The sequence below is a fragment of the Zychaea mexicana genome, assembly GCF_025766255.1.
Source record: "Zychaea mexicana strain RSA 1403 chromosome Unknown BDB00scaffold_109, whole genome shotgun sequence".
Classification (NCBI taxonomy): Eukaryota; Fungi; Mucoromycota; class Mucoromycetes; order Mucorales; family Lichtheimiaceae; genus Zychaea; species Zychaea mexicana.
Window position 1 is genome coordinate 66,616 of NW_026516772.1, and position 27,211 is coordinate 93,826.

At 44.4% G+C, this 27,211-nt stretch overlaps 11 protein-coding genes across 11 annotated transcripts; 4 read left to right on the top strand and 7 right to left on the bottom strand.

Annotated features, from left to right (window-relative positions):
* Positions 1-938: 938 nt before the first annotated feature.
* BDB00DRAFT_848242 (P-loop containing nucleoside triphosphate hydrolase protein) lies at positions 939-3,314 on the bottom strand. The gene is made up of 5 exons (XM_053125298.1): positions 3,136-3,314; positions 2,980-3,041; positions 2,803-2,867; positions 1,771-2,724; positions 939-1,646 (listed from the first exon to the last, which is right to left on the bottom strand). The coding sequence occupies exons 1-5, from the start codon at positions 3,238-3,240 to the stop codon at positions 958-960; spliced, it is 1,875 nt and encodes a 624-aa protein (XP_052974656.1). The 5' UTR covers positions 3,241-3,314; the 3' UTR covers positions 939-957.
* Positions 3,315-3,415: 101 nt separating this feature from the next.
* BDB00DRAFT_848245 (uncharacterized protein) lies at positions 3,416-4,121 on the top strand. The gene is made up of 2 exons (XM_053125299.1): positions 3,416-3,494; positions 3,624-4,121. The coding sequence occupies exons 1-2, from the start codon at positions 3,466-3,468 to the stop codon at positions 3,850-3,852; spliced, it is 258 nt and encodes an 85-aa protein (XP_052974657.1). The 5' UTR covers positions 3,416-3,465; the 3' UTR covers positions 3,853-4,121.
* A 564-nt stretch (positions 4,122-4,685) lies between these two features.
* BDB00DRAFT_848246 (phosphoenolpyruvate carboxykinase [ATP]) lies at positions 4,686-6,933 on the bottom strand. The gene is made up of 3 exons (XM_053125300.1): positions 6,817-6,933; positions 5,778-6,708; positions 4,686-5,665 (listed from the first exon to the last, which is right to left on the bottom strand). The coding sequence occupies exons 1-3, from the start codon at positions 6,925-6,927 to the stop codon at positions 5,049-5,051; spliced, it is 1,659 nt and encodes a 552-aa protein (XP_052974658.1). The 5' UTR covers positions 6,928-6,933; the 3' UTR covers positions 4,686-5,048.
* Positions 6,934-7,634: 701 nt separating this feature from the next.
* BDB00DRAFT_848252 (WD40-repeat-containing domain protein) lies at positions 7,635-9,406 on the bottom strand. Its single transcript, XM_053125301.1, has 5 exons — positions 9,091-9,406; positions 8,402-8,930; positions 8,157-8,311; positions 8,002-8,079; positions 7,635-7,897 (listed from the first exon to the last, which is right to left on the bottom strand). The coding sequence occupies exons 1-5, from the start codon at positions 9,215-9,217 to the stop codon at positions 7,818-7,820; spliced, it is 969 nt and encodes a 322-aa protein (XP_052974659.1). The 5' UTR covers positions 9,218-9,406; the 3' UTR covers positions 7,635-7,817.
* On the top strand, positions 9,407-10,648 carry BDB00DRAFT_848254 (uncharacterized protein). Its single transcript, XM_053125302.1, has 3 exons — positions 9,407-9,775; positions 9,896-10,001; positions 10,077-10,648. Exons 1-3 carry the CDS (start codon positions 9,547-9,549, stop codon positions 10,237-10,239), a joined length of 498 nt encoding a protein of 165 aa, XP_052974660.1. The 5' UTR covers positions 9,407-9,546; the 3' UTR covers positions 10,240-10,648.
* Positions 10,649-10,815: 167 nt separating this feature from the next.
* On the top strand, positions 10,816-12,429 carry BDB00DRAFT_877459 (uncharacterized protein; the record flags this gene model as incomplete). Its single annotated transcript, XM_053127618.1, has 1 exon — positions 10,816-12,429. The coding sequence occupies one exon, from the start codon at positions 10,816-10,818 to the stop codon at positions 12,427-12,429; it is 1,614 nt and encodes a 537-aa protein (XP_052974661.1).
* A 1,745-nt stretch (positions 12,430-14,174) lies between these two features.
* BDB00DRAFT_750746 (uncharacterized protein) lies at positions 14,175-14,870 on the bottom strand (the record flags this gene model as incomplete). The annotated part of the gene is made up of 2 exons (XM_053118610.1): positions 14,175-14,617; positions 14,720-14,870. Coding segments are annotated over 2 exons (594 nt in total), but the record flags the coding sequence as incomplete, so codon positions are not given.
* A 106-nt stretch (positions 14,871-14,976) lies between these two features.
* Positions 14,977-16,307, bottom strand: BDB00DRAFT_43957 (uncharacterized protein). Its single transcript, XM_053117395.1, has 3 exons — positions 15,595-16,307; positions 15,359-15,471; positions 14,977-15,258 (listed from the first exon to the last, which is right to left on the bottom strand). The coding sequence occupies exons 1-3, from the start codon at positions 16,078-16,080 to the stop codon at positions 15,141-15,143; spliced, it is 717 nt and encodes a 238-aa protein (XP_052974663.1). The 5' UTR covers positions 16,081-16,307; the 3' UTR covers positions 14,977-15,140.
* Position 16,308: 1 nt separating this feature from the next.
* On the bottom strand, positions 16,309-19,297 carry BDB00DRAFT_43935 (asparaginase-domain-containing protein). Its single transcript, XM_053117393.1, has 7 exons — positions 18,966-19,297; positions 18,798-18,874; positions 18,498-18,700; positions 18,311-18,366; positions 18,099-18,225; positions 17,780-18,015; positions 16,309-17,689 (listed from the first exon to the last, which is right to left on the bottom strand). Exons 1-7 carry the CDS (start codon positions 19,090-19,092, stop codon positions 16,491-16,493), a joined length of 2,025 nt encoding a protein of 674 aa, XP_052974664.1. The 5' UTR covers positions 19,093-19,297; the 3' UTR covers positions 16,309-16,490.
* A 904-nt stretch (positions 19,298-20,201) lies between these two features.
* BDB00DRAFT_848268 (histone-fold-containing protein) lies at positions 20,202-21,294 on the top strand. The gene has a single exon (XM_053125303.1). The coding sequence runs from the start codon at positions 20,479-20,481 to the stop codon at positions 20,986-20,988; it is 510 nt and encodes a 169-aa protein (XP_052974665.1). The 5' UTR covers positions 20,202-20,478; the 3' UTR covers positions 20,989-21,294.
* A 3,116-nt stretch (positions 21,295-24,410) lies between these two features.
* On the bottom strand, positions 24,411-24,799 carry BDB00DRAFT_848277 (uncharacterized protein). The gene has a single exon (XM_053125304.1). The coding sequence runs from the start codon at positions 24,787-24,789 to the stop codon at positions 24,616-24,618; it is 174 nt and encodes a 57-aa protein (XP_052974666.1). The 5' UTR covers positions 24,790-24,799; the 3' UTR covers positions 24,411-24,615.
* Positions 24,800-27,211: the final 2,412 nt, after the last annotated feature.

Consider the following 27,211-nt stretch of genomic DNA (forward strand, 5'->3'; position numbering starts at 1 on the left):
TACTGAAAAACAAATCCAAATGTAACATATAATGGGATGACATTGTCGTATGCTCTGCCTGCTGGATCGACATGTCATGAGTATCAACACCAAACTCAACACAGCTCAAGAAAGGCAATCATCGGAACAGCATCATCAATGACAACAAGCGTATATTATGCGTCCGTTACAAAGAGTACAAAGTTTATCTACATGAACGAAAAGATAGATGACAGAGCCAAACAGTACGTACATGAAAAGGGCAAAAGCTGCTGAGCATTACTTTTGACATGGATAACAAAATATTAGCCAAAGATAAAGGTTGCAGTCGAGAGCGATAGTCGGTGATAGCATGATGTTGGCCTTTTTTTAACATTGCGCATCATAAGAAAAGCATACGTTTCATTTGCCATGTATTACGAGCGTAATAGCTTGTATAACAATCCTTGCATCTGTAGATCATTCCTCTTGGCATGTTCATTGTTTATTATAGTTTGGCATGGTAATAAAAGAAATTATAGCTCTTTTCCGTGTGTAAATAGTATTGACGCTAAACTTTTATAACATAGGAACAGCATCACATGTGGAAAATTCATCAATTGACCCGAACAAGCACAGTGTATTCTGTTTTAGAATAACAACCAGTTTTCTATAGATAGTAGCAAAAACGCGTACTGTTGTTGCATTTCTTGCCGATATTGCACCCATTGGCAGAAGTTGACGGATACTCGCACAATTAGAAAATGACATGATGACTCTCCCTTATTCAAGACCTTCAAAACCATACTAACAGTAGTATCATCATCTTATCTATCTTCAACAGAGAGAGCTACGGTGTTATTACATGAAAGACCATGTTGATTTTCACATTGATTTGTTCATACTTCCCCAATAATCCGGACAGATGCTTGTATCGATTATATTACACTATTTTAGAGCAAGAACTATAATCATAGGTTGTGATCTCGAAAAAAGAAGTCAAGTAGTGTTTATTAATTGTATTACACGGCCTAAACATTTTGCTTTTCCTTCCATGAACAGAATCTGGGCTTCATTGCAGAGATATTTAGGCTCATTCATGAATCGCAAAACACAACGACCTTCGCTACCGGAAGGGATTATTTGATCGGTGCTGGGGTGACTGCTGGAGTTTTGGGTTTTTGTTGCGTTGTATTCTTCAAGGTGTGCTTCTTTTGTTGTTGTTGTTGTTGTTGTTGTTGCCGATGATGATGGTGATGACGATGGAGTGGAGGATGATGACGATGTATTAGTGGTAGTGGAGGATGATATAGACACAACACGCGCGCGTTGCCGAACCGAACCAGAATGCACCATGCCGCAGGTGCCTACGGTCACTCCCGTCGGATGGTACAAAACAATGAGATCCACCTCAAACTCAAAGTAGCTACTCGGTACGTCTATGCCTAATAGCACCATGCCACGTTGAATCCGCCAGTTTTCAAGCTCTGTGGATTTGATGGCAAGTGTTGCTGCTTGTCCACAATGTACATAATGCGTCGGTACCCGATGTCGGTGTATTGAATCGACTGTGACTTTAACGAAAGCACCAGTACTGTCGGGCCCAAGATGATATGTCCTTCTTATTGCATCCTCGTTAATATTGATACGCCCTCGTCGCAATACGCCTCCTATGACTGGGCCGATGTCTATATTGCAACAGTAGCATTAGTATATTTTTCATCTTAGTAGAACAAGAGTGACGCGTCTGCGGTGTGTGTATAGCCCCCCCTCCCACCCACACTTTATTAAACAAGTTATCACAATATGTACCTGACAAGGAATATACTTCTTCTACTTGAAACTCGACAGGTTCTTCCAACAATGCATCATAATTTTTGGTCGGTCTGGGCAAATAGTTGAAGAAGCGTTCCAACAAATCAACATTGGTTCCTGTGACATTTGAGACCAAAAAGATGGGTATTTCAGGACCACCACGAGCCAGATGCGAAGCGCATGAACGGGAATCATTATCGTCACGAACAATAACGGGCACCTTGTTCATGCCTGGCGCTCGAAGCAATTGTACCAATGAATTAAGTGTCCTTCCAAGCTGATTGCGAGAAGCAACATCAACTTTGGTGACAATGACAAGAACAGGTACATCCAACATGACGGCCAGGGATAAATGTTCGCGTGCCATTTCCGATATACCGACATTGGTGCTGGCGGATATGACAAGCGCTGCATAATCGGGCGAATAGCCTGTCATACCCGAAATCGTGGTCCGCAAGTACTTTGCATGGCCGCAAAGATCCAGAAATGTAATCACCTTGCTGCTCGCCTCACAGATTTGTTCCCAAGTACTGATGTTGTGCGTGCTGGCATAGTTGATCAAATGACCGTCTGCATCATAGCCGATGATTTCGTGCGATATTGATGATGTCCGCCCTGATTCGATTTCATGCCGATGCCGTGCACAGCTGAGTCGTGCTCGCCCACGTCCGTTGTCCTGGATACCGTGGGTTATGCATCCGAGCAACGTTGATTTGCCTTCACCATGACCACCCAACATGGCTATCCGAATATCGGTGAATTGTTGCTGTTGATCTTTGGGTCGCCTTCGTATCAATGCTTCGAGAACCTTGTGTGAATTTTTGCGCGGCTCTGGTTTGCTGCCAAATTGATCCATCGTTAACTCTCGAATGATCGATACGTCGGCGTCTAATGCATCTGCCATTTGTCGCAACGTGTCCACAGATGCTGACATGTCTTCTGCGGATAGCCCTATCAACGTAGCGTATCGTATTTAATCTTACAAGCTGGAAGAAATGCGTTTCTCCATCGGTTCACATTTCATTTTACCAACTAAAGTGCCGTCATCGTCGACACCAAGCTCATACATTGCTTCTCCGCCTCCTTCCGATAATCTGTCATGCCATTATCGTGTCGTGCTTTAGTTTTAGGCGACATAAAGCTATAAGGGTTTCTGATTTGACATAGGAGGAGAGTAGGGGATGGAATAACAACTAGAGCAGTTACCTCCATTTCATTTGGGTTATCAAATGGTCTAATCGCTCAATCGATGGGTCTACTAATTTCAGCTTCATTGAAAAAATAAAAAAATGTGTGCTTGTGTTAGTTTTCTTTTTTAGCCTTAGAAAAAGCAAGCTTATGACTAGAATCGTGGCTCATTACTTTATATTCAACATTCCCAGCATCGTCAACTTCTGGTGGAAGTGCATCTTTTAGTTTTTGTAAATGGTTCCACGGTGATGACGAATATTGTGGGTCATTGTGCATTGTAGGGAAAAAAAAAGCAAATTTTGGTAATTTATTATGCCCCTTCGCTGTTCCTTCCCCTGCCCCACCCCCCCTCAAGGATATATAGCAAAGTTTGGAATGTGGTCAATATGAGTCAGAACAGAAATTAAGTCAAGCGTTCTCGTTATGTTGTTGCTGCGCCCTTCTTGTTATTCTGTTTCGCAACACTGACAGCTGTGGCGGGCGGGTATTGCATAACCTACCATGCGTCTTAGCGGTATACCTTTTTTAAGGTACTGTGAGAATCAATTTGTAGTGTTGTCTATCTACACAAGGGTTGCAGTTCTATATTCTACTGTAGTATTATGCGTATGCCCGAAAAAGATATTGTTGCTCGCTTGCTCATCTAGGCACTTCTGTAGATGTATTGGCGATATCCCATTTCCCTTCTATTCACTTGTGTATAGACATGCTCTGGGTGTCTATATGAATGTGGCAGAAATCAGACGCTGCCGTGATCCTTTGGCATACTTTAAATGTATCATCATCACACTACTTAGAAGACGTACTATGAAGATACACCTTGAAATCCTGTACAACATTGTACAACTTCAGGCTTACCAGGCCAAGAAACCCAGCAGCAACAAATGATCATGCTGCTCCCTCCATACGACGATGTGCTCTGAATGACGAGGAAATTTTTTATCTTGCTCACCAACAAGTTGAACTGCTTTCAAACTTCATTCCAATAGAGAAAGACAAAGTATTTTGGATTGACATATATGACAATTCTTCTTCTCCCCCTTTGGCAGCAGAACAAGTAGTCAATCGCGACATTCTTGTGATGCCTTTTGGAGCACGTTTTGAAGACCGTGGAAAGAACAAATACAGGAATATAATAGGTTTTATGATTAGAAAAGATGGGTCACATTGTAAAGCTACTGGCACAGATACTTTGGTAAATCCCGACCACCGTTTCCACCATCGATGGTGGGCACATTTTTATCAAATTCAAACGTTTCGTCAGACAACTGTTTTGCGCAATAAGGTATATCAAACTTATTCGAAATAGAGACTATTACCACTCACCAATTCTTTACATATACGATATACTACGTGTGTCTAGCATAAAATTGAGCATAACAGTCAAGAAGAAAGTGATTCGTATATAGACTATTCTAAACAAGTAGCGCTCTTGTCAAGTTTACGAAGAATCAGCTTTATAGAAAATGCTGCATGATGAAGCATACAGCCAGTGAGTTATTGTAACGCCTTGCCGTGTACATACAGCAAAATGATACTTGACATTTTCACACTCATTGAGGAGAGGATATAAGCCAGCCTTTTTGTATACATCGATGGGCTACTACTTGTGTGCACGGCTAAACCATTAGGAATGATTTAACTGGTAAAAATGGATATAGAGCAGCCTTTTCTCATTTACAACATAGAGCTACAAAAGCATATGATAATCCAATGCTGATGACAATTTTTGAAAGATCGACACCGGTTGTCAAAACTTCAATTTAAATAGCGAAATGACAAAACCCAAATATATTGGATATTCTTTTGAATACAAAAAGACAAACCCATGGTCGAGTTTATTATTTTTAATTAGAGAAAGATATAATGATCATGTCTAGTGAGAATATGAGAGAAGAATGATCTTTTTTGTTCTTTTAGGATGACTATTCACAAAATATGATGAAGTTGGTTGTTGAAAGATGTGTGTTGAATGTGAGATATGGTGTATATAGCGGATTGTTTTGTCAGATGGATATGTCTTTAGGCGGATTCAAGAGAGGAGATATATGGAGAGTGGTGTGTGTGTGTGTTTGTTGGCGAATTTACAGCTTGGGACCAGCAGCGACAGTCTCGGCAGTAGCACCTTCCTGGAAAGTCTTGAAGTTCTCGATGAACATGTTGGCAACCTGGTTGAGGGAGCCAGTGAACTCATCGGGGGTGCCCATCCAAGCCTTGCGGGGGTCGAGCAATTCTTCGGGGACGTTGGAGACCTTCTTGGGGACTTGGAGGTTGAAGACGCCGTAGTTCTCGAATTCAGCATTGGCCAATTCGCCGCTGTGGATAGCGTCCAAGATGGCACGGGTGTACTTCAGAGGGCAACGCTTGGCAACACCAGCCTTGCCACCGATCCAGCCGGTGTTGATCAACCAGGCGTTGGCCTTGTGCTGCGACATCTTCTCAGCCAACATGGTAGCATAGCGTTGAGGATGCAAGACCAAGAAGGGTGCGCCAAAGCAGGCAGAGAAGGTAGCCTGGGGCTCGACAATGCCGTCTTCGGTACCGGGGACCTTGGTGGTGTAGCCAGAGATAAAGTGGTACATGGCCTGTTCGGGAGTCAACTTGGAGACAGGTGGCAAGACACCGAAAGCATCGCAGGTCAACAAGATGATGTTCTTGGGGTGACCGCCCATGCAAGGGATCTTGGCGTTGGGAATGTGGTCTAAACACACACTGTCAGTAACTCTATTTTACCCCACATTTTACAATTTCCAATTCCGAGCAAAAACTTTTTCCTCCCCGCACACCCGCGCTGAATAGCATGTGAGACTTACAGATGGGGTACGAAGCACGAGTGTTCTCGGTCAAGAAATCGTCCGAGTAGTCGACAACACGGCTCTCCTCATCCAACACAACGTTTTCCAATACCGAACCAAACTTGATGGCGTTGAAAATATCGGGCTCCTTTTCACCAGACAAGTCAATGCACTTGGCATAGCAGCCACCTTCAATGTTGAACACACCCGAGTCGGACCAGCAGTGTTCGTCATCACCAATCAAGGCACGCTTGGGATCGGCAGAGAGAGTGGTCTTGCCAGTACCGGACAAGCCAAAGAAGAGCGAGACATCACCATCGGGACCCTCGTTAGCAGAGGAGTGGAGCGACAAGACACCGGCCTTGGGCATGAGGTAGTGCATGACAGAGAAGATACCCTTCTTCATCTCACCAGCGTACTCGGTACCGAGGATAACCATTTCGTTGCGCTTGAAGTTGATGGAGACAGAGGTGGTGGAGGTCATGCCGGTGGTGTAACGGTTGGCAGGGAACTCACCGGCGTTGAAGATGGTGAAGTCGGGAGTGCCAAAGTTTTCCAACTCTTCCTCGGTGGGACGGATCAACATGTTGCGCATGAACAACAAGTGGTAGGCACGGGTGGCAACGACACGGACCTTCTTGCGGTACTTGGGGTCCCAGCCGGCGAAACCGTCAAAGACGTACAAGCGAGGACGGGTGTTCAAGTAATCGATGGCACGCTCACGGTTGATCAAAAAGACCTTTTCTTCAAGAGGCGTGTTGACAGGACCCCACCAGATGTCCTTGTCCGAGGTCTCTTCGCGGACGATACGCTTGTCCTTGGGGGAGCGGCCCATCTTCTTGCCAGAGTAGGCACAGAGAGCACCGGCAGACGAGATGACGGTGCCTTGTTCGTAGGTCAAGGCTTCTTCGTAGAGGACAGCGACGGAGGGGTTGCGCTTGATAGTGACCTGTATTTGATAGAAGATACCCATCAGGAAATTAGTTTTTCTGTTCATGCATCACATACAACAAGTTCCAGTCATCCACGGATTCTCGACTTGAAGCAGAAGACGTACGCGATCATAGTCGATACCAGCAAGTTCATGCAATTCTTCCTCGACCTTGGTGCGGGAAGCAGAGCTGGAGGGACGGCCAAAGGGGGATCCGGGTCTAGGAGAAGCAACCATGTTGATGTGTTGTTGTTGTTGTAGTATAAGAGAAGAGTAACTAACGTAAAGAAAAAGAGGGTTCTGAAGAAGGAGGGGCCTCTATATATATGCATTTGGCGAGATTGAGGCCACTGCCAGTAAGCTCGTGAAAGTGCTGACCATCCTCGGAAGCGGAGAGGTACTTTTCTTTTCGTATAAGCGGGTGCTTCGCTCTCCCCCGCATATTGCTTTATGTCCATCACGGACCCTCTCCCTTCGGAGAAGGTCGGACTGCCCCTCTTCCGGGACTTTCCTATAGGAAACAAAATGGCGGTTGCCTTATATGGCACCCACTCCAAATGGGAAGCCAGTCGTAAGCCCTCCGAAGCTTTCAAACAGTTTTCATGACATGTGAAACCGGGGGACGGATGGATGGCGGGCAAGGGCTTGCTTCAATTAGCGGATGCACCATGTAATAAATATAGGGTTTTCCAGACAGTCTGTGTCTTGCATGCACTTGAAAACAAAAGATTGTAAAAGTGCTGCATGTCTATTTGTCTTTTTGATATGTTTGTGATCCGCGAGCACAGGCACATTCCAAATATATAGTCAGCCTCCAGCCCTGTCAAGTGTTTTCCTAGCCTAGATAGCAGCAGCAGCAGCAGCAAGCACGGGTCAGTTATGTACGCGCAACACAGGATGATGCTGCCATGGGAACAAAGGACTCCATGACATAATCCTTGCAACTCCGAAGGTATATCCTTCATCATCAAAATCACGAGCCTGACAAAGGAAGCATCTTTTTTTATTTTGTTTACTTTGAAAGTACGTTGTGTTTATTTATTTATTTATTTTTTTTTGCATAGCAGAAAGAGAGAAGAAGTACATGTGCATTGTGTTATGTGCTAGGATATCATCGTCGTCAGTGATTATTCTGCGTCCTTGACCTTTTGCCACAGACCATACGACTTGGTGGGATCGGACTGCCACAATCGAATCGTTCCGTCCTCTATAATTGTAGCGTACACAACCGAGAAAAATCATCAGTACATTCGTTGCACACACAAATTCGATTCCCGTTTTCTTCGTTCTTCGTTTCCCTTTTTATCTTACCTGATCCCGACGCATAAACTTCACCGTCAGGACTGTAGCCCACAGCATGAATGGACCCGTGATGTCCCTTGTTAACCTCTACAGATTTGGCAAAAGCGGAGGGAAAATCAGTTTTTATGGGTGACCAACACTCAAAACAGCGATGCAAAACCTACCAAGCTCTTTCGCCGTCAACGCATCATAGATTCGCACCCACGGATCAGAGTCGCTGCCAACGACGAACTTCTCGCCAGAAGGATGCAAGGCAATGGAAGAAACGCTTCTTGGCATCGTGTGCATCATGATTGTGTCCTCCGTTGGAGCAAGTCCTCTATCATATCATCGAGCACTCATTAGTTCTTTACGTGCTATTATGACCGTGTCACCATATCATCATCATCATCATCAGCTTTACACATACAGTTCCAGGGACCAAAAGCCTGCCTTGTTATCTGCTGTCCAACAGATCCGCTCACCATCCGGCGAAAGAGTCATGGACGACACAGGCCCACCTGCCGGCAAAGCAGCAATCTCACGCATCACTCGCAAATCCCTCACCCTGATAATGCCGTCCTCGCCGCCACTGAACAAGACGTTTTTCGTCGGGTGCCAATTCACCGTTTTGATCGTGCCCGAGTGATCATCGGCCTCGATGGGTGGCGCATCGGGTCGATACAAGTCGAAAATCCGCAACTTCTTTTCCTGGCCTCCCGTCACAATCTTGGTCCCGTCCGGACTAAAGTTGACAGCCCGTACAATGTGTTGGTGACCAAACGAATGGAGTTCCTGGCCTGTAAACGTGTCCCACACTTTCGCGCTAAAGTCGGCTGATCCTGTCACTGCGCGATGGGCTTCTTTAGATAGACGTGCGCTCCATACGGCACCCTTGTGGCCTAAAAATGTGCCAATCCAGTCGCCGGTTTGGCCGTCTCGGAGCATGGGGTTGCCATCTTTTTTATTTTGTGTGGTTAAAATTGTGTGCCATGTCAGTGTCATTGTTGGTGTTGGTGTCGACATGTCTTTCTTACATCTCCCCACCAGTTCAATCTCTTTTTTTTATATTCTTAAAGTTCAAATCGCGCATCTCTTGACAAAAGAAAAGAAGCATACCTTTGCATCCAGATATCAAATAATACTTATTGTCAGACGTCATTGAAGAAAATTGCAAATCAACCACAGGCCGTGTGTGGCCGGAGCATGTGAGAGGAATAACTCTGGTTTGTTGTTGTTGTGTCATTATTTCGTGTTATAGTTCATAAATTTGTTTTTTAGAGAGTTTTTTTTTACAGGGTAAGCGAGGCGACGGGTGGGATACGGTGTTTTTTTTTGCGAGTGAAGGGCGAAACAAAGAAAAAAGGGCGATTCTTCTTTTTTTGAGCTGCTGCTGCCTTTCGACTACTTTTTTTAAAGTGTTTTTGAGATGGGTTGGGAGGTAAAGAAGCAGGAAACGCGTCCCACTGAAGGTTTTGAATTACCTTTGAACCGTGCAACGTCATTTTTTTTTCCTGGTTTCTGCGCTGCATATTTTGGTTTGTGGTACCTTACCCCCTCTCTTTTTGGCACATCATGGCTGATTCGACACCACAACAACGACTACAAGAAAAGCAAGAAGAACAAGAACAAGAAGCCCTGTTGGAGCAAGAACTCAAAGAAAGACTGGATGTTTTATTAAAGGATGAATTGCTCGCTGATGTGCCGTCTTCACCAACCATTGAACAAGTGGATACGCTTACTGCAATCGAAGAAGGACGTGCCTATCGCATCACTGTCGACCGTGGACCACTTGAGCCTTTATGTATGTTGAAAACAGAAAAGTTACCGAGCCCAATTGACCTAAACCACCCAACACACACACACTCAACACAACGCCACTCGAAACTAAACAAATCTTGATGAATTTCTCGCATTGGATTAGCCATTGTAGTGAATCAAGCATCTTCAGTGAACGACATTAAGCGCTTGATTCGGAACGCTATTGATCGTGACCGCACCGCAACAACGACAAAGACAAAAATTAGCTGGTAATAGTCCCAAAAGAAAAAAAAAGTAACCAAGGGTAGTGCAATCGCCTGACAGAACTTATCTAATATGTGTAGGAAATATATCTGGCGATCGCATTGTCTCATGTTCAATGGACAAAGACTCTTGGACAATAACGCGGTTGTAAGCCAACTTGGTATTTCGCAAGGTTCGGTGTTAAAGTTCTCGCGGCTTGCATTTGAAAAGGGCAAACATCGGCGCGCTCGCCGAATACGTTGAAAAAAAAAACCACAAAGATGGCCTACGAGTGGAAGAGAGACAGAGACACCTCGGTGAACTCGCCGGACAACGACTGACGGACGGTTATGTCGATGCGTTTGACGCAAGAGAGAGACACGTCAGTGAAGGGGGAGGAGGACATCGGGGTTAAATTGCTGGATAATACATGCTGATGCGATATAAAACGTACGCACACGGTGTTGGGTATAAGAGAACACACGTATTATGTGTCATTCGTAAGCAAGTTCTTTAATAATAAATTTCCAATATGTTCTTAAACACACTTGATGACAAAGGGCGCCAGCAAATTATTCAGCCAACGTCGGATGATTACCAAATATGGAATGGAAAGTTCCAGCTGACGCTGGCAAAATTGATTCGGATTAATGCCGGAAGCTTCTCGCAAAAAACGGTGCACCATTCACTTTAACTTTTACCTGTCAAAAGTATAAATACCGACCAACTTGTCATCTTTTTGTTTTTCGCTACTCTACTCCTTTGTCTCTATTATTGAACACACAAACTACCACATATTCTTCTTCACTTTCTACACAAACAACAACAACAACAGTAACAATGGAAATTCACTTCCCTACCATCACAATCACCGAGCAACAATACCATTCTTATAGCCAGCGTCATCCTTTCAGCGTTCTTCAAGGAGGTTTCCCCACTATGATCCATCGTCAGCCGTCGTCGCATCAACAGCAATATGACGACCTTCGAGTTGTCTTTTTTGACGACGACGATGAAGAAGAAGAGGCTCACGATGTGTTTTCCTACTACCATCCTCATCAAAACCATCAACAAAGGCAGCACTTGGCTCGTCTGCACCAACAGCAAGAACAACAGCGAGAAATAGAAAAAAGCCGTTATATTTTGCAACACTTGCAACAACGTCAGCAAATGCAAGAAGCCGCAGCAGCAGCCGCTGAAAGACGTCGTCGTCAGCTCCAACTCCAACAGCAGCAGCAAAAAAAACAACAAGAAGAAGCAGCTCGGATCCGCTACTTGCAACGCATTCAAGCCGAGCAACTGCTTTACCGTCAAAAGGAACAACAATTGAGACGTCAACGCGAATTGGCAGTAGCAGAACAGCAACGCCAACGTCAACGACTTTATCAGGAACGACAAGCGGAATTGTATCGCCAGCGTCTCATTGAAGAATTACTTGCTGAACGTGAACAGAAACGTCGAAGACTCGTTGAAGAACAACAACAGCAACAACTATCCCAGAACTTGTTTACGTTCTTGTTTGGTGATGACGAGAGCGAACAAGATCAAGATGTCGAAATGGAAGAACCCCAACAGCAGCAGCAGCAAGCTTCGTCGTCCTCTCGTCCTATTGCTGTTAATGACCCATCACAACGACAGCAACGACATGATAAAGGAAAGTCCATTGTCAACAGAAAGCCAGAACAACAGTATTCACGTTCCATTCCAATCGACGAACCGCAACAGCAAGCCGCCCATTCCTCTGTACAAGAAGAACATCAAGTCGTCGAGAAACAACAAGAACAGACTACCAAGAAGGATGATATTGACAACGGCGAGCAAGCATCATCTGTTGCCACCAGTACCGACGACTATGACATTGAAATGCTCTTTGAAGAAGAAGAATCAGCAGTACCCAAGAGCGATGACGACGGTGATAGCCAAGAATCTATGCATGACGAAACGTGGGAGCAGATCAGTAGCAGCAACAGCAGTAGTGGTAGTAGTAGCAGCAATGAAGAAGTCGGTGACGACGACGACGACGACAACATAGAAACCAAGCACCTACAGCTACGTATATTGGGCGAACAATTGGCACAACTAAGCGAAAAGCAAGAATCAACTATTCCAACAACACGATTACAATTTGTTACGCCTGCTGCTGCTGTTGGCAGACAAGAACAAGACGACGATTCCACAACCTCTACAACAACGAGTGATCACCACCAAGACGTAATGATAACAGCCACCAGTCCTGAAAATCGACAGTTCCTTGGTCTAGAAGACGAAGTGATGCGACTCATGTTACAGTTAGATGCTATTGAATCGAACGGAAACATGGCTATTCGAAAGGAACGCAAGGCTTTGATCCGAAAGGCCGAACAACTGTTGGCCAAAATGGATGACCATAAGCAGCAGGAATGGGAACGGATATCTGTCACCAGCAGTAGTAATGGTTCTTCAACTTCTTCGTAGAATGAATATCCCTCCTCCCAGCCCCACCTTCATCCATTCACCGTTGTTCGCATATATATTTTAAATATATAGCAAATCCAAATCCTAAATATCTCATTGTTTCCTCATGTTATATACTACACACATTACAGTTTGCTCAAAGCAATACATGTCTCTTTATATATATTACATCCATATACAATTTTATTTATTTATTTATTGCGCTTGATGGGGTGCGTGAGTGTGAGTGTGTGTGTGCGATGTACAATTCTTGTCGTTCGTTGTTTGGGGATGATGTTAAAAACTTACAAAATTGAAAAAGAACAATTGAAAACATTGTGGAGTGGAATGGTTTTCTATACATGGTTTTTTTACTATGATTATTGTCGCGACTTGCTGTAGTTGATATTGTTATTATTATTATTAGCGTTGTTGTTGTTGTTGTGATGTTTCCGTCGTTGCCGCCCACCACCTCCTCCACTACGATGATGATTCTCGTTATTGTTGGATGTTGTTGGTTTAGACGACGACGATCGAATATGATGATGATGCCTATTACTCCGTTGCTGTTGCTGCTGTGATTGTTGCTGTGGTCGACCAGTAGTATCAGTAGTACTAGCAGTAGCAGCAGCAGGAATAGTAGTGGAAACAGACCGTTCTGGACGATGATGGTGATGATGATGATGATGATGATGATGGTTTTGTCCCTTGACAATATCCGCCATGGTTTTCTTTGGCGCATCATGTTTTACTGTTGACCAACGACGACGTTTCGTTTGTTGCTGCGGTTGTTGTTGTTTTTGTCGTGCCGATTCCAATGTAGCTGTAGAAGAAGTGGGTGAAATTGATGGCCAATCGATACTGGATTGACGCAAGGACACGCGTCGTTGATGACTTGCTTTGTTATTACCACCACCGTTACTATTAGCAGCACTATTTCGTCGATGATGAGGACGATTACCGTTCATGATAGTGGTAGTCTTTGAATAATCGACCGAGCCTCGTGTATGGGAAGCATAGGGTGGTAGTAATGGTGGCTTATTGGAATACCGAGCAAGTATACTATCGACTGTACGTGATGATTCACCAGCATCAGCATTTTTACTGTTGTTGCTGTTGTTATGCGACGCGCTAACATACGGTGACGATGTAGGCGGCGGCAAAGCAATGGTGATTGCAATAGGTGCAGACATACCGGGCACAGATGCTGCTGCTGTGCAGCACGTGAGTGGATGACTACTGTGGCGCACCCGATATGGTGATGATGATGATGATCCAGACATAGAAGAAGACGAGGTCGAGTTGAATCGAGGTCGGAACGTAGCTGGACCATCAACGGCAGCAGAAGACGCGGCAGCAGCCGGATGTAGATACGCATGGTTCGTCGAAGATAAGGATGATGGGTGGTGGACAAAAATGGGGGTTTCTGATGATCGACGACGACGATCGTGTGGATGATGTATGGATGGAGAAGAAGAAGAAGAAGAGTCGATATGAGGTGAATGATGTGGATGTACCGGGAGTACAACGGTGGCCGGAAGAGGCGAATGTGTCGTCGTCGTCGTTATTGTCGCTCGTCGTGTGGTAGCATGATTGATAGGTGATTGTTGTGATGATGATGATGATGATGATGCTGCTACAATACTGGATGGATCCAACTCCTGCTTTTGTTCCTCAGGTGATGATGACAGCAACAAGTTGTCGGTGGTTGTGAATGAAAGCGGGTGATACGGCTCACAGACCAAATCCAACGAAGCGCCTGCAGCCAACAGATGACAAGCACGACGAAACTCGATCAACAATCCTTGGACAGACGCCTGATCTGCCGAATTACCCAAGTTGCGTGACACGTTGAACGGTTCTTCCACACATAAACCTGGCTTATTCCGTCCCACATGCCATCCTTTCTCAACCTTGGCCAAATACCGTCCACTGCGTACCGACACGACCTGGTCCTCGTAATCAAATTCATGTGCATACCGTCTGAAAAATGCAAACAAGAGTCCTCCAAGACTTTCGCAATTGCCATTGCCAAATCCTCGTAATCCATCCACGTCCATGCAAAACTTGAACTCGTCATCATCATCGTCGTTTTCGTTTTCTTTGTCGGTCAGCTGATGTAGGACTGGCAGGATAGGTGGTTCTCGCATTTGTAAAAAGTTGATTGCCATACACGTCCACGTGTATGTTGACAAGGTGCCACCATTTGCTATTAAAACAAAAAAGTGCGTGTGTGAGTGTCAGAGAAAGCATCTTTCTCTTTCTTAAAACTTCTATGATGACCATCCTTTTTCTCCACAGATAATCTTACCTGCGTCATTGAGCCTGCGTTGCTTGGTCCAATGCTTGATGATCATGATGAAGGGCCGTACACGTGGATCAAGTGCAACATAAGTGCGGATCATCTTTGTGTTTTGCAGTGCAAGCGTATTATTGACATTGATGTCACATGCCAGTTCCCTTATTACCCAGTAATACCAAAAAAGTTGGAATTTTGTCAATATTTGATTTGTATTTCGATTCGTCGTCTAATTTGCTTTTCAGGACTTACGATTCTGGGTCAAATAAGCGCACAATGGGAACTTTTGCACGCGGAACACACACCACGTGTTGCATACCACCTATTATAATCATTAATATTATCATTCGAAATTAGAAAACAACAATGGATTACTTATTATTGTGTCTCCTTCTCCCTTCCCTCTCATCCTTTTCTCTTTTCGCTCGCGTTACTACTTGCATCGTCGAAACAGTTTTGCTAGTATCCGAACGTTACGCAAACCGTTCCATGGCGTGGCAATACACAAATCAACATCGGATTGGCTCGTTCCAAGGTCGTTTACCGAAGATCTAAATTTCGTGTCGATATGCGATTAATTTTTGGTATGTTTTCCAAATATATGCGCGTCAATTTTTATAGTGGTAGTAATAGATGATGTGGAATGCATACCCAAATAAATGAACATGGATATCTTTGTTTGGCCACTCTGTGTTCAATAAACGTTCAATTTTACGCACCAGTCCCATACGACGATCGTAACTTTCGCGTGTTGGTAACAGTTCCTGTGTGTATGTGTTTTGTTTGTTTGTTTATACCGGGTTGTGTGTGTGTCTGTGTAAGTCCCTCGTTTACATGTATATATATGTGCGTGTGCTTTTTTCTTCTTCTTCTGCGCGCTTTCTTACTTCGAACAATGTGAGCAATTCCACGGAAAGGTTATCTTGGTATATTCGATCCAACAACGTGACAGGTGACAACGACTGTGACGCCGACGACGAGTAAGAGTCCAATTCCAATTCCTCTTTTGATTCAGATGATGGATATTGTTGTGTGGTGCAAAAGGAATCGCAGGAATCAGCAGACAAAGTATCTGTATTGTTGCTTAGCGTGTCCGAACTATTATCGTTATAGTCGTCCGACTGTGGTGGCGATGAAGTGGAACTCGTTGTTGTTGGGAAACGTATCATTGACGCGTCTGCTTCTTGTTGTTTTTGTTCGTCATGGACAACAATGTCAGTGTCGTTTGTTGTTGTTGTTATTGTTGTTGTTGCTGCTGGTAGTACTGCTGTCATCGTTGGACTAGTTGTTGTTGCTGTGGTGACAGTATTCTCGGGTATTGTGCCATTGCTTAGTCGAGACAATGGGGATGCCGGCATCCTTTTACACAACATATAAAATAGTGGTATTTGAGCGTTTTTCGTGGAGTGGGGGTTGGTAAAGGGAGGGAGGGAGAGAGAGAAAGAAAGAAAGAGAGAGAGGTGGTTATATTTGGTGGGTTAGTTAGTTAGTTAGTAGTATAGAGTGGGTAATATGGAGGTGGCCAGAAAAGAAAAAAAAAGTAGAGGGTCGGGTTCACAAAAGTTTAAAAAAAAAGTTCTCGCGCAGAGTGAAAACACACACACACACACAGACAACGGGTCAATGACTTTCTTTTAGGGACACTAACAATAGTGGATTGATACAATACACACACAGTTAGAGACAGAGCTGAATGAAGGAGAGAACAAGACAATGCAAAATATAATAGATGCAAAGGTGATGCAAACAATGCAGGTTATACAGAATAAGTGACTATATTTTTCTATTGATGTTGTTGCAGCAGCTGCTTCATTTCGTCAATAATCTCTTGTGCCACACGCTCCTGCAGCCCTGTCCAATGAAGTCTGTCCATAGCCGAGCAGCCCCACCGATCGATGAGATGCACGTTCATATCCGGCTGTTCTAGCAAGAACTTGACCATGTCCACCTGGCCATGCGAGATCGCCACGTCCAGTGCCCGAAGCTCCTCGACGGGTTCTGCCCAATTCACCGACCAGCCCGCCGCGAGGCCGATCTTGACAAACTTCATATCGCCGTCCGCAATTGCCCTCAGCCACAGTGTGCCCAGATCTCTGCGTTCCGTCTCGGCCAAATGTGCCCCTGCCGTACGCAACATCGTCACCACCTCCATCCGTTTTTCTGCAACAGCAACAAACAGCGGTGTGTGGCCTAATCGGTCACGAATATGGATCGATGCGCCGTGTAACAATAGAAATTCGACAATCCTGACATGTCCTTCACGACTGGCGACATGCAGCGGGCTTCGCCCCTCGTAGTCCACACAGTTCAAATTCACCATATCGTACAACAACTTGATCCCTTCCAGATCGTTGCTGACAGCTGCTGAGCATAGCAGGAACGGTAACAGTGCGCGTTCGGCCAATTGTTGTTCTTCAAGGGGTATCACCGTTTGTTCGTCCAAGTCGGTCTTTTTGAACTTGCCGCTGGCAAGGAGATCAATGAGGACATGCACTCGGTTGTTTGTGGCAGAGAATTTCTGGTGTTCGGCTCGCACCGTCAGTTCGCCACGGATATTCTTTGTCATCATGCGACGCACTTGCGGTGGATCGTCAGGTGCTTTGCCAAGCAAGTACGAGAGTTTGGCAAGTGCGCATTCTGGGGTCATGTCAGCACCTGCTACGACGCCAATTGCTGCTAGTTGCCGGCCGGTGGCGTATGAGTCAGTGACTAGACCTTTGCGACATTGTGTACAATTGACAATCACTACCCCACGATCGCACGCTTCTTTGAGTGCAGCCAATAGATCAGGCCGTGCGGGTGCGTTGCCTGCGCCATAAGTTTCTAAAACAACGCCTTGGATAGGAGGTGCCAGGAACGCACGAACCGTGCTTTCGTTGATGCCAGGAAAGAGTCGTAATGAGGCAACATTACGATTCAGAACTTTGTGTGAGCGGAACTTTGCGATTTGTGTTGGACGAAGCACGAGCGGCCATTTGACGTCTTGCATACATAAAAAAATTAGATCACGGGGATCAGTCTTTTCCTTACATACTTGATCAACGAAAAAAAAGCTTGAAATATACTACTTACGGATATCGATGCCTAACTCCACAAGTGCAGGTAAGTTGGGAGAATCAAATGCGTCAAAATCTACTGCGCTGATCTTGCTCGTTCGATTGCCGCGGTATAGTTTTTGATTAAAGTAGAGACAGACTTCAGGAATCAAAAAGTGGCCTGCAATCGTAATCGCACCCAACAGATTGTCTATAGCGTCGTTGCGAACCTCGGTCAATGGGACTTGGGATCCAGTAATGATGACTGTTTTGCTACAGAATAAAGGTGTGATCTGATCATGTTAGCAAGAAAGGTTCAAGAGACAAAAAAAAAACATGTTATGTATATATATTACCCGAGGTCTTCTAGTAGAAAGCTGAGTGCACTTGCTGTATAGGCCATCGTATCAGTTCCATGGAGCACGATGAATGCATCAAAATATTCATAATTGGCTTCGATATCGCGAGCAATGCGCACCCAGTCTAAATAGAATACCCATTTTTAATAGAAAGAGCGGACATTTGTGGGCCATAACTTTGGATCATCGTTGAGAATAGATTCGCATACCATCCATTGTCATATTGCACGAATCTAAAAGCGGATCATACTCAAGGATCGAGTACCTGAATTAGATTCCATGCATCAGCCTTTGTTGCATGTACCCCAGTGAAGTATATATCTGTGAGGGAACACACACATACACACACGGTCTCTCTCTCTCTCTCTCTCTTTGCACACATGTTTGATACTTTACCTGATTCGTTTACCGTATAAACTGACAGGCGTAATCAGACTCGGCAATTCGTGAAGACCGACCTCCTTCCCGTCGGTAGTGCGGACAGTATTGGTAATGGTTCCGAGACGCCGCTCTTCTTCAGTCGGAGATGGTGCACGGGAATGCGTTGAATCGTGGAAGCGGGTCACTTTGGCAAGTGTTTGTGCAAAGTAGTTTGGCAGCTATTGTAGTCGTAATCATAGCATTGGTCAGTCAGGTGGTTAGTTGGTAATGAAAGCACACCAAGTGTATCCTCCAATTTGGGGTTGATGACTTTACCGGGATATAACCATGCTCTGTTGTATGCTTCATGCCAATGGTGCCTCCCGTATAAATGATAAGCACTCGGGAAAAATCTTTTTTTTCACAGCAGAAGCACGTCTATTATTACTATTATCCCTTTTTTGGGCAATTAAAAAAATCTTTCCGCGGTTCTCTTTTTTATACCTGGTGCCACCATTTCATTGCGATCGGCGTGGAGTTGATGTTCAACAGCAGCATTGTCGTAAATGACACTGTGACCATTGGAGAAATGTTCTGGTGTTGTTTCCCGTGGTGTCTGTGGTGGAAGCATTATCACCTGTTTTGCGCGAGAAGGGAGGATGACACCACACAAGAGAGAGAGAGAGAGAGAGAAAAGGAGAGAAAGAGGGAAGGAAAAGAGTGTAGTTGCTATATAAAGGCATCTGTAATGGAGATGCAAGATAGAGAATCAGCTCCGTTTTTCTCACGCTGTTAGCCACTCAAAAGGCGATCTACTCCGGAGTGTGTGGTGGTCATGTTTTTATCTCTCTATTCCCCTTGACGCTCTTGACGCATTCCACACCATCGGATCGGGTTTTGTACACTGGTATCATTGTTGCAGTTGGGTATAAAATGCCGCTAGGTACAAGCTCATCTAGCTCAATGACAGTTGCCCTTTCTACTGGACTACACTCATGCTACACTCATTGTTCGCAAGTTCATCAGTTATATTCGTAAATTTATGATTTTGTTTCCCATAAACAAGCAAAGTAAACATCAGCAGCAGCAACTATCCATAAACGTCAAGACGTACCAGCCTATGCTTACTTTGGAGTTGCAACAGACATCTAGTACGCATGTGCTCTCTATTTGTGTCATATCAGTCAAAAATAAAGTCGCTTATCCTTTTTCAGCCGGATGTCTTGTTTTAGGAACTTAGATAACGGGTACCACGTGACTCGAACAAGGAAAGAGAAAAAGACTCTTTCTTTTTTAATGATACTAACTACGTTGCTTCTTCTCGTGACGTTTGCTGTTTCAAGTATTGGATGTAGCCGAATAACAGAATAAGCCGACAGTATATCCTAAAGTTCAATCATTAATCCGCTGAAGACAATACATAATAAAAAGTATCTGCAGAAACAACTCGAGAATGTATAATATTATTGGATTACAGCGAACATGGAGCTTGAAGGGTGCTGGCCGCTGCCATACGGAAAGAGAGTGTGTTGTGCGCTGTACAAGCCTCAAATGACGACGTTCTCCCGAAATTACAACTACGACACGCTGTCATGATTGGTCGTGCTCGTCATCGTTACTACTTTTTTCATGCCTCTATCTTCTTTTCGTGATGAGATGTTTGTGAATAGTAAGACTACCGCTAGTACCCTTGTTGTAACAAAGCAGCTTTTTGCCCATAATCTCTATTGACTGACTGATTTTAATCAGTTAATTATGGTAGCAATTCTTTTTGTGCCAACGACATCCAAACCAGTGCCTAAAATGAAATGGTGATTGCTGGAGCCTCAGCGCAAAGACGGTACACAACACAGAACAGCAATGAATTCCAGGCACAGATGACGTATTAAGCGAGAGAAAAACCAATGTCTTGATACTCCGGTGCTGTCAATTCACTGAAACATATTTTTGATGGGGGGCCTCTGTCACAGGATCATCAAATGCAAACGCATAAAAAGAGAGCGTGCTCTTGACATCCATGTCCAAATCTCCTTCCTTCTTTCCTTCAGACCAAAAAACTTTTACTTCCAATCTCTGCTTATATATAACAATGACCACTGGAAACTCATCCATGCAAAGCTCCACTACAACTAGTGGTGGTAGTGGTGGCAAGACCAGCAGCACGTTCAAGAAGATCAAGACCGATTCCGGCAAGGCCGGTTTGCAATTCCCTGTGGGTCGTCTCCGACGCTATCTCAAAAAAGGACGTTATACTGACCGAGTCAGCGGTACTGCACCCATCTACCTGGCCGGCGTCCTCGAGTACCTGACTGCGGAAATCGTCGAGTTAGCCGGTAATGCTGCGCGCGATAACAAGCGGCAACGAATCACTCCACGTCATCTCAAGTTGGCCATTGGAAACGATGCCGAGTTTAGCAAGCTGCTTAGCCATGTCATTATCGCAGAAGGTGGTGTCTTGCCCAAGATCCACAACGAATTGCTTCCTGAAAAGTCGCGCAAGAAGGATGCTGTGTCTCTGGAGATTTGATCACACATGGAGGAGACTGACTGTCTTACTTGCTAACGCGCACTTTAGTAGCACATTTACTCTTTTTTTTTGCACACGCCGCATTATCTACTCCTTTTCGCTTCTCTGTATTTGCACACTTACACATCGATCGTTCTTTGACTACTACGTCATTGCTTCTTTGACGTCCTACACTTCTCCTCGTTTGTTCAGCTACCTGTTAAAAGCTGTTCCCCTCTTATACCAGACTTAAATCCTCCTGAAGTATGCATGTATGAAAAAAGCTTTTGAAACGCATCAAAATGAATAATAAAAAGAAAAGTGACAGCTCACTTTGGTTCAACTGCCTCTATAAACTCTGTTTATGTCATAAAAAAATGCGTGTTATTCGTGCACAGCTTCTTCATCTGTGTGGACTTCGTTTCCTTTTTCTATCCAGAAAAAACAGAACAGTTCATGAAGAGCAACGTTTCGTAGCATACTCGTCAATTGCTCCCTCAAAACTCCCAACACTAACATCTACCACTTGACATACCACAATACACATTTCCCAACAAGCGACTTGATCGAAAAAGTGTGCAGCAATAAGCAAGGGAACATAAGAGACACGACAAGCCTTTCATTGGTGCTTCTTTTCTTTATGTACCCTTTTGCCACTCAACAAGAAGCAACAAAATCTTTAAATTTTTGTGTATCAATGTCATGTCATCAAGAAACAACAGCAACAAGGAATTCTTGCTTTCATCCGCTCTGATTTTACCGCATTCAAAAGGCCATGCCCTGCTTTGGTGCAGGCCTATCGGCCTTCTGCATTAAGCTTGTATATGATCCAACACGATGAGTATACATACTGTCGTGGTTGCTACTGTTTAACACCTAATCAAGGCTCTGATGCACTGTACTACTATGATGTCATTGCATAAGCAATGATTATATTATGTATATACTCGAGTTCCTGGTCCATTTCACGCTTACATGTGATGAGGCTGAGGCAATCGGCTTTGAGATGTGGCTTAACTACAGTATCCTGGATTTCCTTTGCCGGCATGAGCTAAGATAAAGTTCTTTTCCGTTTTCTCTGTTTAACTTTATCCTTAAAGTTTTCTGCCTCTCTATACCCACAGGAACAGCAGCAGCTATGAGCAACAGAGGATAGAGATGATCAAGAAAATGACGGTAGCAGCTACTGTACTTGGTTTCCAAAGAAGGTAGCGTCTCTTCAAGTAATCACAATGATGCGAAGATCTTTGTGCTCTTTTAGCATTATAAGCAGCTTCTTTTGTAATAGCTCAAACATAAGCAAACAGCATATTCGATTTCTTATGGCCAAAGATTTTCTTCTACTGTAACATCAGGTTGTCTTTTTGTATTTGAACAGTTTGTCAGCAGCATAGTCGAAAAGAGGATGTATCTAGTTGTTGTCTGATTGTAGATGCGGCGGGCTATTATAATGAGTGGTCAATCGTCAATCATAGATGGGTCCTTTTGCCGGCTGCCACTGTTACTGATGATGTCGCAAGTTCATCTTTACTGGAATCGTCGTAGTACTGAATACCTTGGTAAACGGCATAATCCGCGTAGTGTATGCTATGATATATGATCATTCTTTGCCTTGGATAATCGATAGTTATACTTTTGCCTCTGTTCTTCTATTTGTGTCTCTGTTGTTGTTTTCGTCTGCCTGTTCGTTGTTTTAAAAGTCGATATAACTTCTATTCTACCCAGATTCCCCTAGTCAACGTGGGCTCTCTTCCTTCTCGTCTTTCAAGACACACGTCGTTGCACTGCTTTCCTAGTAGAGAAAGAAAATGTTCTGGTCGCGGACGAAGCAGAATCGGGACATTGCATTGTCGAGATCTCGTTTTCGAAGGCTCAGGATATATTTTCTTCGCTACGGTCGATTGTGGGTCCACTACGTAAACTAAAATCTGCGTCACCCCTGCCATTTTGACAGCAAATTGGGTACAGGGAACAATGGAGTCGACATTCAGAATGAGGCAGCCAGCACTAACCCAGGTTTATTTGTAAAAGGCTATAAACAAATAGAAGGGCTTCAAAGACACTCTCATTCTACCGTTACCGAGCTCCACCAATTGTCCTTGGTATACATTTTGCTTTGGATCACGCGTACTTCACGGTCATCAACTTCTGCGCCATTATTTCTTGGTGTATATGGCTTCTATTTATGTGAGCTTCTTGTTACAATATCAGTAATTTTTATTTTTTTACAATGTCAACCATTCCCAGCATCTGCCAATTACTTTTTCTCTAGGAACTTGTTGCTGAAATTCTGTAAACCCTGTCTGTGCGCGCCTTGTGGCCTGACGGGTGCACGTATCTTCCTATTCAAAAACTGGCGGCGACACCGTCGGGGCACGCCCTGCATGATACCGATGAAACATATTTCGTAGGACTATCAAAACACGCAGACCACATACGCCTTCTTCTTGACAGCTTGACCGTGTCTCTTCAACACCTCTACTTCACATGGTATCTTCCCTGCCATTTTACTTTCCCACCTGCTGATTGAATGACGAATTACAAGTCACGTGACGTGTTTTTGAATGACGAATCACAAGTCACGTGACGTGTTTTTACTAAGCGGCGGGTCAATCCAAAAAGCATAAATACGCCCACATTTTTCAGGCCATTTCGTTTTTTCTCTTCACTCTTTCTTTCCTTCATTTTTCTTTTTCCTTCACTCCCTTGGATCCTCCTGGTCTTTCTCTTGGCTCTTCCCTTGGTTCTGGTCTTTCCCTGGCTTTGGTTTTTCCCTGGCTCTGGTCCTCCCCTGGCTCTGGCTCTTCCCTTGGCTCTGGCTCTTCCCTTGGTCCTGGTCTTGCCTCTGTCGGTCCTGGTCTCAGCCTTTTTCCCGTGGTCCCTGGCTGCCTACAACCGATCCCTGCTTTGGGCTGTCTAGTCTGGCGTTCAACGGTGTTGGCCACAACCGGTCTTCAGGCGAGATCAGAGGACGGAGAAATCCTTTTCGGTTTTTCGCCATAGAAATATGGTAGTGTCCTTTCGGTTGGATGCCTTGTCTGCTGGTCTGGTCTGGTCTGCCATGGCGGGGTTCGCAATGAGGAGTCAGGTGCCACTGTAGATCGCGTTCGACTCTCAGGACTCGACTCTCGACAATCGACGCTCGGCATTCGACTCTCAGCGATCAACTCTCTGGCATTCGACTCTCGGCAATCGACACTCGGCAATCAGCTCCCAGCTTCAGTGTTCGGCTCCCAGCATCCGAGTATCCAGTAAGCAGCTCCTCCAGCATTCGACAACAGCAGCAAATGGCTGTTTTTTTTTGGGTGTTTCGAGAGTCAATTCTTTCCCCTACCCCCACCCCTTCCCTTTCCTCTTCCCTTTCCTCTTCCCTTTCCTCTTCCCTTCCGTCTACCCTTCCATCCTTCCCTCCCTTCCTTCCCTTCCGTCTACCCTTCCATCTTCCTTCCGTCCTTCCCTTCCCCCTTCCCCACTCACAGGCAATCCACAACCGATTGCTTGCACTTGACTCTCGAAACGTAGCGTACGTCATGGTTCCCACTCGTTTGTACCATGATGGCTGGGTTTGTGGTTGATTGACCCAGCCAAATGATTGGGAGACTGGGACTCCCAGGCCGAGGCATTGGTGGCTTTCTTTTCCTCCCCCTTTTACATACTTCTTCTGTTTCTTCTTGCTTTCTTCATGCTTTTTGTATAGCCTGCAGGTTGTGCGAACTGCTTGTTGAGGTCACTTTGTAAAATCGCGTTCTTATTATTTGTCTTTATTGTCCACTGATTGTGTTCTTTTAATAAAATTTGTACCCTTCGACTATTGATATTCATAACGATAACTTTTGTCTTTTATAAAATGTTTCTTTACTCTAATATTACAATGAATAAAAACCTGCTCTTTTACTTTATGTCCTGCTCAAACTCATTTACAATGTCTTTCCTTGTGAAGGTATTTACGTGTCGCTTGACCTTGCAATAGTGCATTTTCTTTCTGACTGTGTTCAATCGTCTTCGCCACTTCATCTGACAGTTAGGAAAGAACTCATGTTTTGGCGTGCTATGTCCCTGTTCTTATACAATGCTGACAATGCCATATGGCTTACATTAGATTCGTAATTACTTTTACTTTGCAATGACTTGATCGATTCTAAACATAATATCTAGGCAACTGTTTGATGCAAGCATAATGCACAGACCATGTAAATTGTTGTGAAACCCGTTGCGTAGCAGTGTCAGCATAGGACACATCAGACAGTTTCTTGCAACACCAGGGACTCTTTTGGACTTGGAACAAGTTGATCGATCTTTGTGTGCTTGAACTGTCGTTTCTCATAAAATCTGCACGACATGCATTCTACAGCCAAGACCAAATCTATTGATACCGAATACTGTAATGCTCATACTCAGTAGTAGAATTGTTCTACAAACGTTTCAAATGGCTTTCTATTAAAGCCTAAATCCACGTGGATGTGCCCATCTGTTTGGGAGATCGCCCGAGATTGAGCTGCCTTTGGAGCGCCGGATAGTTTTCAGGTGGAGGCAGTTCGACACATGTACAGCAACGCTTTTCTTTATTACTTTTCCGGATTTACAAATATATTGGCTACCCAGGCCAGTATCGATTGAGCGGTCTGTATACTTCAAAAGTACGATACCCCATTCCTTTGATGGATGATGAGGGGTAACATACTGATTCTTTTGTCAATCTTCTAGAAGACGGTCGTCAACTGCTAGGGGGGGGGGAGCTCACCAAACGGGCAAGCCTCAGTGGACATGGCTATATCTTGTCCTCGTGTACCAGTGATCTCGTTTGAAAACGTCGCGAAAACGCAAATTGGGACGCTATCGCGAGATTCATTCCAACGCTGTGAAATGGGTAAAGAGCTCGGATCATCCCAATTTTGGGTAAGCCATTGCCTGCCTATAAAAAAGAGACGTAAATCTGCTTCTGTTTTTTAGAGGGAAATTTATATCCAGACTTACAACCAAAAAACAAGCTTATAGACCGCGGCCTTGTCATCGGTTTTAACGACTTATATATCTCAGTCTCGCTAAATGGTCGTCTACACACTCCCATGGCTTTTCACTCCACGTGGTCATCGACACATGTGCTTGTCTCGAGAGCTGTAAGTATTCTGTGATCCCAATGTGTATGTCAAGCGCACAAACTTATACACTGCAATACATTCAAAGCGCACAATATTTATGGCAGCAACTCACAACAAAGTATACATAGAACAGCAAATTGTATATATATATGTATGTAACTTGGTAAAAATAGCCACTACTTCACTTAATAAGAAATTGAGAAGTAATTGATCAACACGGCGTCTCACATGTACCGACTCGTCTTGGTGTTTCACGGATTAACTAGGCTAAGGGAGAAGTTGGCATTATATGGATCACGCAATTTACATTAGCTACTATCCGAGGCATTAAGCCGGATGGATCCTTTACTCACGCGTCCCATATTACTTTATCCTATATGTCTAAGTGAAAAACTGCATCTGCTCAATGTACATGCTGTGTGATAATTACGCAGAACAAGACTTTGATCCAAAAGGTGAGAGCTTCTGGTATCATAATAAACCGGTTTTAACTCCTTTCGGGCCTCGTTCTCTTAGACTGCTCAGCGACTGCTTAGAACTACGCAATGTTATTTCGTGTAAATATAGAAAACATGGTCGTTATAGCGCGTGTACAGTTGGCCAAGGCGAACAAACTCACGAGGATTGTACTTTGAGTACATACACACACTGTGCTATGAAAAACGAGCTTCAACATCTGTTTGACAAGCACGTTTCTCTCTGGGCTGATTCGCGATCGACTTACATACGGTTTTATAGCACCAGTACTTAGAGAATGGCGTTGATAGCGCTGTGCGGTGCTTCATCGGACTCAAAACGTTGGAATTAGATTAGTGTTTCGACGTGCCTGATGAAGCTTTGGCAACTGTTTTATCCGATCTCAAGTCGTTAAAAGAAGTCAGGTTTCACCGGGTGGCCGCAGTAAGCGGACAAATGGCTCTATCCTTGGACTCTGTCAACATGGTGCGACTGTTGTCTTTGAGTATCCGTTAACGATGGCTCTCTCTGGAAGCTGATTGATAATTGGAGATTTTCACTAACTCTGTCACCACTAAGGCGACAACCAGTCGTTCAATCGTGTGGCAAAAGTGTCCACGACACTCAAAAAACTATAGACGCCACCGTCATCACCACCACAACAACAACAGTCAAGGAAGCAGCCATGT

Coding starts and splice junctions, on each gene's coding strand:
- BDB00DRAFT_848242 (XM_053125298.1), bottom strand. CDS start 3,240: ATGCACAATGACCCACAATATTCGTCATCACCGTGGAACCATTTACAA. Junction 3,042..3,135: donor CTGGGAATGTTGAATATAAA/GTAATGAGCCAC, acceptor TTTTCAATGAAG/CTGAAATTAGTAGACCCATC. Junction 1,647..1,770: donor AGAAGTATATTCCTTGTCAG/GTACATATTGTG, acceptor GTTGCAATATAG/ACATCGGCCCAGTCATAGGA.
- BDB00DRAFT_848245 (XM_053125299.1), top strand. CDS start 3,466: ATGCGTCTTAGCGGTATACCTTTTTTAAG. Junction 3,495..3,623: donor AGCGGTATACCTTTTTTAAG/GTACTGTGAGAA, acceptor GCACTTCTGTAG/ATGTATTGGCGATATCCCAT.
- BDB00DRAFT_848246 (XM_053125300.1), bottom strand. CDS start 6,927: ATGGTTGCTTCTCCTAGACCCGGATCCCCCTTTGGCCGTCCCTCCAGC. Junction 6,709..6,816: donor CTGGTATCGACTATGATCGC/GTACGTCTTCTG, acceptor TATCAAATACAG/GTCACTATCAAGCGCAACCC. Junction 5,666..5,777: donor TCGTGCTTCGTACCCCATCT/GTAAGTCTCACA, acceptor GTGTGTGTTTAG/ACCACATTCCCAACGCCAAG.
- BDB00DRAFT_848252 (XM_053125301.1), bottom strand. CDS start 9,217: ATGACACAACAACAACAAACCAGAGTTATTCCTCTCACATGCTCCGGC. Junction 8,312..8,401: donor GGCTTTTGGTCCCTGGAACT/GTATGTGTAAAG, acceptor ATGATATGATAG/AGGACTTGCTCCAACGGAGG. Junction 7,898..8,001: donor AGTTTATGCGTCGGGATCAG/GTAAGATAAAAA, acceptor CTACAATTATAG/AGGACGGAACGATTCGATTG.
- BDB00DRAFT_848254 (XM_053125302.1), top strand. CDS start 9,547: ATGGCTGATTCGACACCACAACAACGACTACAAGAAAAGCAAGAAGAA. Junction 9,776..9,895: donor TGGACCACTTGAGCCTTTAT/GTATGTTGAAAA, acceptor GCATTGGATTAG/CCATTGTAGTGAATCAAGCA. Junction 10,002..10,076: donor ACAAAGACAAAAATTAGCTG/GTAATAGTCCCA, acceptor TAATATGTGTAG/GAAATATATCTGGCGATCGC.
- BDB00DRAFT_43957 (XM_053117395.1), bottom strand. CDS start 16,080: ATGTTGTGTAAAAGGATGCCGGCATCCCCATTGTCTCGACTAAGCAAT. Junction 15,472..15,594: donor AATTGCTCACATTGTTCGAA/GTAAGAAAGCGC, acceptor ACATACACACAG/GAACTGTTACCAACACGCGA. Junction 15,259..15,358: donor ATCCATGTTCATTTATTTGG/GTATGCATTCCA, acceptor CACGAAATTTAG/ATCTTCGGTAAACGACCTTG.
- BDB00DRAFT_43935 (XM_053117393.1), bottom strand. CDS start 19,092: ATGCTTCCACCACAGACACCACGGGAAACAACACCAGAACATTTCTCC. Junction 18,875..18,965: donor CAATGAAATGGTGGCACCAG/GTATAAAAAAGA, acceptor GTGAAAAAAAAG/ATTTTTCCCGAGTGCTTATC. Junction 18,016..18,098: donor TTTCTACTAGAAGACCTCGG/GTAATATATATA, acceptor TTTATTCTGTAG/CAAAACAGTCATCATTACTG.
- BDB00DRAFT_848268 (XM_053125303.1), top strand. CDS start 20,479: ATGTCCAAATCTCCTTCCTTCTTTCCTTCAGACCAAAAAACTTTTACT.
- BDB00DRAFT_848277 (XM_053125304.1), bottom strand. CDS start 24,789: ATGAATATCAATAGTCGAAGGGTACAAATTTTATTAAAAGAACACAAT.